At 38.7% G+C, this 9,865-nt stretch overlaps 1 protein-coding gene across 1 annotated transcript; it reads right to left on the minus strand.

Annotated features, from left to right (window-relative positions):
* Positions 1-2,353: 2,353 nt before the first annotated feature.
* On the minus strand, positions 2,354-9,824 carry prkag1 (protein kinase, AMP-activated, gamma 1 non-catalytic subunit). Its single transcript, XM_072684638.1, has 13 exons — positions 9,713-9,824; positions 7,171-7,222; positions 6,632-6,732; positions 6,359-6,440; positions 6,206-6,264; positions 5,964-6,009; positions 5,815-5,869; positions 5,578-5,704; positions 5,045-5,210; positions 4,865-4,902; positions 4,476-4,622; positions 4,116-4,215; positions 2,354-3,923 (listed from the first exon to the last, which is right to left on the minus strand). Exons 1-13 carry the CDS (start codon positions 9,719-9,721, stop codon positions 3,913-3,915), a joined length of 993 nt encoding a protein of 330 aa, XP_072540739.1. The 5' UTR covers positions 9,722-9,824; the 3' UTR covers positions 2,354-3,912.
* Between the last annotated feature and the right edge of the window lie 41 nt (positions 9,825-9,865).

The following is a 9,865-nucleotide window of genomic DNA, read 5'->3' on the forward strand; positions in this document are numbered from 1 at the left end:
GGACATATAAAGGCTGTAGAAACAGCAAGGTGGTATTAATGAAGTGGCTGATTAGTGTATGTGGACACTTGCAAGGCAACTGCTGTTATGGCGTGTTTTCACAATTTGACAACTCAGCAGAAAAACTGCTCTTCGTCCTCAGTACCAAGTCTAAAGAAAGCAGCACATAAACTAAAGCTGCTAACTTCAATAGAAACGATTACAGCACTGCTGACAGAATCAGTTTGAACTGGGAACAATTTATCCTCCAGTCTTCAGGTTTAGTCATGCACTCTATTACAAGCGTGCCATAGCACTGCAGATCATAAATCATAAATGTGACATCATGCTCTCCACTATTTTCACTGCAGGAACTTCTACACATGAGCACCACAAGAAACAAGACCACTTCAGGTAAACAAATTCTTTTATTTTGTCATGCATTAAATTATAAATTGACAAAGAATACAAAACACATAGTATTTACATATTTATATATACTTGTGCACAATTTCATTACCTAAAGAAAGAATACATTAAAGGAAAATCTCAAATGATAACACACTGGAACAGCCTTTTGTGGCCAGTGCAGGAAAATGTGCCAATATTTCAATGCCTTTGTGTACAGATCCATCAGACTCACTCCAGACGACATAAAGGACACATGTCTTTAAAACTCTGTGTAATATTTTCATGATCTCATTTTAATCAAGTTATTTAGAAAATGCCAGATAAAAACATTCTGGTAAAGGAACAGTTTAGTGAACTTACTCCAATGCAGCCCAGCTATACTTTGCTTTGTTTTTTTAACCCTGCCCTGCACATTTTAGTGCTTTCTACACCTGATTCAAGTAATGAGTTCATTAAAAAGCCCTTTCAGGGCTGCAGGGGTGGATAAAGCAGGCAGTCCATTAAAATGTGCAGGACAGGGAGCCTCCAGGACCAGGGTTGGAAAACACTGGCCTAGCATCTTCAATTCTAAACTGAAGTAAAGTTCAAAATGTTTGTGGACACTCTTTCTAATGAATGCATTCAGCTACTTGAAGTTGCACCCATTGCTGACAACTATGCAAATACACGTGTTCAGTCTCTGTGGAGAGGTATTGCCAATAGAATAGTTCTCTCTGGGGCAGATAAACATGAACCTATTGACACCATGCCCAATGTCAAAGGTGGGCTAGCGGAATAGAAAGACCCCCAGGATTTAGCAGTAGAACTTAATTCTCTGTAATGATGGTTGGTGCTCCATCCAATACTTTAGGAATGAGTTGGTAATACATTGGGGTGGTGGTCATCTAATTCCCTTTTTTTTAATCTATTATTTGTGGTAAAACCCTTGATTTAGGAAGAAACAGTAGAACAGGTGTCCCAATACTTTTGTCTATATAGTGTAGAACACATGCCTTTACTGACTGACTGCTTCAGGAGTAAGCTATAAATCATGTTTACAATTCCTTTAAAGCACATTCTACAGATACAGAGTTGGTCCCATAAACTTGATCTGATGGATAGAAACACATTGGAGTTCCTTTAGTTTCTGACAGATCTAGACCCAATCGACAATGACAACAGAATTAGTCAAAACAGTCTAAAAAAGCAGTAACTCGCACACTTATTATATAATAAATCCTTTATAATACTGTACATTGATGATCAACTATACAGTCCAAGCCATTTGGGCAAAAATCATTAAAGATAACTAAAGATAAATGATATGTGGTACCAGTCAAATAATTGGAACCAGTAACTCCTGATTACACGTGTATTCTGTTTAAAATATTGTTTAAAAATATACTGAATCCAAACTTTAACTTCACATTATGAGGGCACAGAGTAGTCTGTATCCAACAGTCGACAAGTGCAGCCTAGTTTTCAGAGCAAATAGGAATTCCTGTGTAGTGAATACTTTGTGTCCCCATTTCAGAATCAGAGTGACATCAATGTACCTGTGCGTTTTAGACATCTGAGCCAAAAGCCCAGATTTAGGGTAAGTATGCTTTAACCAAATCCTAGCTCAGTACTTTCACTCTAAGGGAATGGATATCAGCCGATCAGCCATAACATTAACAGCACCTGCCTAATATTGAGTAGCTCCCCCTTGTGCCGCCACAACAGATGTGACCAGTCAAGGCATGGATCCTACAGGGTTCTAACCACCAAAACCAGTGTCGCACAAGACCTGCCTGATTTTTAGCTGCTCTGACCCAGTGGTCTAGCCATCAGATTCTGGCCCTGGTCAAAGTGGCTCAGATTCCTATGCTGCCCATGTTTCCTGCTTTTAACACTTCACCTTCAAGAACTGCCTTTTCACTTGCTGTCTAATATTTCCACCTCTTGACAGATGCCACTGTAGAAAAAAGATAATCAATGTCAATCACTTTAACATGCTAATGTTGTGGCTGATCGGTATATAAGGTCACTGTCATTCACTCTGTCCAAAGGTATTCAGGCACCCCTTTAAATTACAGAACTCCGATAGTGCAGCTAATGCTGGGGCAGCTTTTATAATTTCCATTACAACAGCTCAGGTAATAGAATGAGACGCTTGGAGCTGCCACACATGAGCTCAAGCTCATCATGCCCATCACCAGTCAGCAGCTAGAGGTAAAAAGCCCTCTAGCACTGGGGTATGGATTTCTTGAATACCTTTAGGATGGAGTGGTGTATGTGATTTAAAACTAATCAACCACCATCAGCACCTGACCTCACTAATCGTCTTCAGTGCCATCAAATGCTCACAGTAATGTCTACCAGCAAGAGTAAAAACTAATGCTGTGGAAGTCCAAATCATTGATTTCAGAACAAACGTGTAGGACTACATACTTTTGGACATAAATGCTGGTTTTGTGGACAACAATTAAACCTTGTCTAGGACTAAAGAATATCAATTTATCACTGGAAAGCATTTAATAAAAGATTAAATGCAATCTGGTCTTTTATATTTCATGATGCAACAGTCCAAAACAAATGCTCCAACATTACTTGAACTGAAATAAAGTTACTGTACATTAACGTACAAGAAGCTTAAAATTATTTCTATTGTTTTATAAAAAGTTACCATTTCTGAGATACAAGGTATTGCCATGGTGATGAAACCCTGGATAAGGGAGCTGCACTTTCGAGATTTTTCACAGACTGAAACTATTCTCAGGAGCACTTAAAACATTAAAACTTATTGCTTTTTACATTCCATACACCAACTGCCTAATTTCGGGCCCAGTGGAAGAAGACCACCACAAATAGTCATGAGAGGACCTACTACACAAAATGCCCATTTACATACTTTCAGCCTTGTCATAATACTTTCCAAAATGCCTTGAAAGGAAAAGGAAAATGGATTGTCTATGGCCAGAAATTACACACTAGTGTCCCTACCTCCTTCATCACTTACCACTTTCTGCGTTCTTTCAGCTACACTGGCAGACAGCACCTGAAAGTAAATGCTCAGTTCTGTCTTTAGAAGAAGCTTTGCCGTGGCTACAGTGCCTTCTTTTCGTGTTGCCTGTGTGTGTGTGTGTGTGTCTGTATTGCTGGATTCTTTTTCTTTACATTTGTTCTCCCCCCAGCACAGGAGAAAAAGGGAGAGAAGAGAGCTTGTCTTCTTTTCCAACAGCTTTTGTTGTGCTCACATAAACATAAGGGTACATCAAATCTGAAATATCTAAAATCTTCTGCATTTAAAATGTTTTCTAAAAGCACAGGCTTACTGGAGATTTAGATCTGCACGCTACCATGAATCCTTTCTGATTCTGTTTTTGCCCCCCTCATCTGGCTGTTAAAAAACTGGCAAATCGACTGCCCTGTTGCTTTGCTTTGTTGACTTCACTAAGGTTGCCAATTTTTCAGCAGCCACAATAATTCTCATGCTCCTCATCACCTCCTCTCTCTTCTTTCTCTCATCTTGTTTCCCAGTTGAAGGAACAATGTACTTCATCAAGCAGTTCCTGTATGAAGAGACGAGATCATATGAGAGTGTTTAAGAGCAAATAATAAAGTGACTTCAAATATTAAAGAGTGAGATATTAAAGTAATAGTCTTCTTTGGGGGCAATACTAATAATATATCATTTATTTATCAGGTTTTACTGGGCTGTGTGGAAATAAGGAATAGCCTTTAAAACAAATACAGTTTCTTACCATTATCTCCACTGGTGAGCACTAAAGCCTGCAGGATATCGGAGAGAGAAACGATGCCCTTCACTACCTCATGATCATCCACCACTACTAATCTATGAACCTGAGAGAGCATGAGAGACAGAGTCGATTACTGCTGGCTAAACGGAAAAAGTGGTTCTTTACAGATAAACCCAATATAGCCAAGTCTGTTAAACCTATGTATATAGATATATGGTGAGTTTTTTAATATTAATGTTATTATATGTTAATTAGTACTAATAAGTTACTAAATATGTTTAAGCAACTAAAATGAGTGAAGAGTTTTCCATATTTAATTAGATCTACTTAAGTCACTCTGAATTTTATATATATATTAATTACCTCTGCCTCCACCAGTCTGTTGATGATGGCTTCCACAGTCTCATTTGCTTGGCAGGTGAGAACTCCCTCAAAGTACTGAGAGCGATGCTGAAGGGCCTTGGTGACAGTAATGTCAAGATTATTATATGTCTTTTCCGCAGCCAGGTTCTATCAGAGTAACAGAGAAAGAGAGAATCAGTCTGAATACTGTGTGAGGCACTGAACACACAGACTTATAATGAGGTTGATAATGAACTCTCCCTGACTGATCAATATTCAAGCCAGAGGCTGCAAATAGACACCAGCAGCCTAAACTGACCCAGCACTGTCACCGTATACGCACACCTTAATACGTAGTCACTGATAACTACACTGCCACACATACACACACACAGAGTCGGGAAACTTACTATTACGTCAAACTTGGAGTAGATGTCAACCACTCTTCCTGTGTTGTAAGAAGGAGGGGGGGAGGGGGGAAGAAAACAGACAGATTAACAGCCAGTAAACTCCGAGATGATGCAAACGTAAACCAATGCAGAATGTAATGCAGATGGCTCTTAACTTTCACACAAGCCGTTCTCACTCACCTTTGTCATCAACCACAGGCAGGGCTGAGACCCTCTGGTCTACAAAAATTCCCAGTGCAGTGTAGAGGGGGGTGTCAGAGTGGACCACTGCGATGTTCTGGAATGTTCCGATATTGAGCTCCTCCAGAGTCTGAGACAGGAATGCTGGTTTGGGCATCTCTGAAATCTGAAAGAATAAGGAGCAGACAGATGAAAAACATTTAGAGCAAAAATTCTGGCTGATGTTTTAAACATGACTTGTAACAAATTACGAAACAGTGCCGAATTATAAAGTTCCTATTTCTAAGATGTTTGTCCTCATTTCAAAATGTGTGACAGCTTTTAAAAATGCAAACACCAGAACTGTCTTGGTACAGCAGCCAAAATGGCAATGTAGAATATGTGAGGAACATGGAGGAACCAGATTTTACGCAGGATTTACTTCAGATATCTCTCCTAATCTAGCAGCAATACGACATGTTCTGCTGGGTGTGTACTGGGTATAGATCTAACACTTGGGTGTGAAGAGAAGAGACACGGAGGCCCAGACTCACAAAGAGTTTGAGGAACTTGAGGATCCTCTTGTGAGTGAGGATGTACAGTGTATTCCCTGTCAGAGGGTCAATCACGGGCAACCTGTGGATCTTGTTCTTCAGCAGAGAAGATACGGCATCGTACAGGCTGGAGGAGAGTGTGAAAGAGGAGTACACAGTTCCAAACAGGTCATTCCAGATGAATCACACAAACATAAGCCATAATCCAAAATCCTATTAAGATACGCAAAACATTACCTGGCATTAGGTGAAATGCTAACAAGAGGTTTGAAGGAATCTTGTAGGTAGACCTCTACCAAGGAACAGGTCACAAAATATAAATTAACGTCCAGCTGTGACTACATTTGTAACACTTTGTTTTTTGTTTGTTCAGTTAAATAACTCACCTCTCCAGGTCTCTATTTTGTGCTCTTCTAACTCATATATCTGGACCTAGGACAGAATTCAGACATTTATCAGACATTTATATCATTTTTACACTTGAAAAGACTTTATACTGCATTCAAACGATCATCAAAATTTCCATATTGCATTATAGTCAATAGTCAAACATTATACGCAAATACATTATAAACAGACAAGTCACTGGTATCCGTCTCCACTTTTACTATTAAACACAGGTACTTACCAGTGGGGACTTGTAGTAGCGATGAAGTATGTTGATAAAGTCGGTTATGGTTAACATACCTACAATAAACGACAGTGTTCAAGATTTAGCACTAAGAGGGGAAGAAACACACATTATTACATGCAATATCATACAACACAAAGCCTGACTTACCCACAAAGCACTGTTTTTTGCTATCCCAGAGTGGGGCAGCTCTCACCCCATTGGAGACAAGAGCAAAGAATGCCTTTTTCACCTAAGGAAAAAGTAGAAGCAACACATTCAGAGGAGAAATGCAAGTCAGACACTGTTTTCTCTTCAGACTATACACCCCAGTGAGACAAAAACACCTAGACCATTACCAATAACTTTTCCCAACAGATAGAATTTCTACACAACAGGCTGCATTTATCTTTGCTTTTCTTCTTAGTGCTCAAGCAGTTTTACCTGCAGGGATGTGTCAAACACCACCAGTTTGGAGCTGGTTGGCACCAGGTCATAGCAGCGATGTGACTTCATAAAGCGAGTGTACACATTGTGTTCAGGATCTAGTTGAACAAAAATGACATAAAAGATGATTTCATCGCTGTCATGCAAAAACCTGATATGGCAGTTGTCCTTTCATGATGAATGGACAAATAGAAATGCTCCAAAATTACATGGAATGAAATAATTACAGGGGCTTCCATTGAAAGTTCCCTTTCCTGACATTTTTTAAGGAGATGCACAGTTTTTGTGTGACATTTTAGTTTAATAACTGAATTAGATCAAAGTAATAGTAATAAAAAATCATCAAAAATCATATTTCAACTGGTTAATCAGCAACATGGCACTGTTTTTACCTCTGTTATTGCTGCTTTATTCAGTGTATTTTTAAAGCAGGGGAGACAAACCGTAACTCATCTCTCTAACATAATTACTGTACTGTAATGACAAGACCTGTGTTCGGTTTTAATCACAATGCAGTATTACTTCAAGCTACTTACCCTCAATGTGTGGCTCCTTTTTACCTTCCAACTCATCCAGAACAGCAGGAACCTGAAAAACAGAAACACAAGTCTGAGATACGTACAAGAGATAAGCAAAAATGCAAGTCATTTTTGTTGACACTAAACACACACTACTGTCTGTTCACTCCTCTAAAAGGTGACATAAATAAACAAATAAAGTAATAAATAGATAAACTAAGAAAACTCTGCTCTGTGAGTTCGGATGGGACTGTCAGATCTTATTTTGCTGGCTCCTTCAAAACTTCCTTCTTCATTACATATTAGCTAAATAAGCTGATGCATAAACCAGTCTACACTTTGAACGTCTTGCACAGAAATTTTATTTGCTGACAGTGATTTTGGATCAATTTTAGTAATGTTTGACCTGCAGCTTTCTGTCTCAGCAATGTGCACAGCCATTCAATATATTTTCAGTGGGCGGCTTTGTAGACACAACTTCAAGAAAGCAAGTAGTCTTCTGGGTACCCTATAATTATAATAAACTCGGACTGTGGGTAAAATTCAGTAAGTATATCCAGAGGGAGGTAAATAATTAATCATACTGAAAAAACACCTTGAGTCACCAAGTAAAAAATAAAACATTCAACCTCAAAAGTCAGAATGGTCACCAACAGCATGGAAGTTTATCACCAATGTAACATCAAAGAAAGCCAAAATAAAATCACTAAATAATAACGTACATTAATAACTGTAACAGGTAAAAATGGAATTGACTAAAATGTAACTCAATGAAACGTAAGTATTCTTGAGTAGAAGCACTCCTTACCATTTGAAAAAACTCTGGAAATTACTAGATGTTCCCTTGAGTACATGTAAGGAATTGTAACTAGTTACTATCCACCAAAGGGCACTAAACAGAGTAGCTTACTCATTTTAATATTAATAGAGATAAAAGCAACTGAAAATCCAAGATAAAGACCTAGGCCTATGTCAGACTGCTTGTTTTATCTATTTAAGTCACTAATCTACAACAACAGGCAGAAACTATAAAAAAAACAAAAAAAAACATTAGGTCTAATAATTTTGCTCAGTGGCATTGCAATGGTCCCATAAACAAGGTGTTGTCCTCTCTTTACAGATAGAAAAGCAGTAGCCTACAATTTAATGACATGAAATATGATTACAAGAAGAGATGACCTGGACAAAACTGTGGTCGGTTACCTGGCTACTCCTCACAATAAACACACATATCTGTTTCATCCAGCCAGGTGTAATGGTCCTCCTACTATTCAGAAAACATTAGCACTGAAGAGACTGAGTCGAACACTAGACTAGCTGCACGTACACTGTAATACCATGGCACTGCTTTTCAGATTTCACAGTATTTTGGTAACGTGTGATAAAAAAATGAGCACGACAGTCCTGATAACTGAGACTAAGTAGCAGTAGCAGTGTTCTCTGCACATGCTTTGTTAATAAAATAATAAATAAAAATCTCCATTAATGTTATTGTTGTTAACCAGGACCTGACAGTTCCTCAAAAAGAAACTAATAAATAATAATATTAAAAAACCCAAATAAATAGTAGTTTTTCTTTCTGTAAAAAACTTTCCTGTATGCTTGTTGAATACTGTGTAAGACATGCTTTCAGCAGAGTAAGCTAGCTGCATGAGTAATGCCAGATTAGTTAGAAATGAACATGCAATGGTTTTCTGCATGGGCAGCTATCCACAAATAAATCATGTGTTATAAATACTGTGTAAGACTTTCTTGTAAAGAGTAGAAAGCAGAACAACATGATAAATGGTAAATTAGTGGTAGGTTAACTTTATCACTGCAATTATGCTGCAATACTGAATCACTGGTAGACCATCCAACATCTTCGCTGAAACCAATCCTCACAGCAAAGCTCTAAAAGCTCCAACATCTAGTGGAAAGCAGTCCCTGGACAGTGGACACAGATACTCCAACAAAGTAGGAGTTTTGTAATACTACAATAGTGTATTTATACAATACATACCTATATATATATATACACATATATATATTTAATGTATTTATTTATTAAATATTTACACACAGAGACAGCAAACGATACCAGCATAGACCAGATCAGTTATCTACATCTTTGGCACAGATGTTAGTTAGTCAGAGGACCTCTAAATTAAAGTTGATTGTAAACTACCGGCTAAGAAGCTAGCTAATGTTTACCGCTATGTGGCACTATAAGAGGCGTTAGCTTCTGGCTAAGTCCGCTAGCTAGCCATCGCTCATGCTGTTTAAAACAGTGCTGAAGGTCCAAACTTAAGGCTTTACAGTCTTCTATCGCCCCCAGCAAGCTTGCAAACTACTTAGCTATCTTTTAACTAGCATTTCTAATGATCATTTAAAAATCCCCTGCCTGATTTGTTGAGTTACAGAAGCAGACGAGGCGACACACAACTTACTCATACAGAGCTAGGCTAAGGTAAGGCAAGCTAAGCTAATCCAGGGCGCACTCAGCCTGACAGCCCTGCCGAGTCCGGCTCGATTCTCCTACTCCCGGACTATATTTAGCTAGCTAGCTAAAGATACTCACACACTCCATGTTCCATACACACTCCTCCGCGGGTATCTCTGTTTCGGTTCCTCAACTCGCCCCTCACACACTCCGCTGTGCAGCTCTTCCCCCCGTTTCCGAGCTCAGTATAGCGGAGCCGCAAGAAGGAAGTGACGGTATGTTGTAAACCCT

Source organism: Salminus brasiliensis, chromosome 7 (assembly GCF_030463535.1).
Source record: "Salminus brasiliensis chromosome 7, fSalBra1.hap2, whole genome shotgun sequence".
NCBI classification, from domain to species: Eukaryota; Metazoa; Chordata; class Actinopteri; order Characiformes; family Bryconidae; genus Salminus; species Salminus brasiliensis.

Bases quoted from the DNA above. Each gene is read 5' to 3' on its own strand.
- prkag1 (XM_072684638.1), bottom strand. The intron at 6,441-6,631 runs GTAAAACTGCTT...CTTTTTCCTTAG, and splicing joins TGTTTGACACATCCCTGCAG to GTGAAAAAGGCATTCTTTGC. The intron at 5,870-5,963 runs GTGAGTTATTTA...GTTCCTTGGTAG, and splicing joins CAAAATAGAGACCTGGAGAG to AGGTCTACCTACAAGATTCC.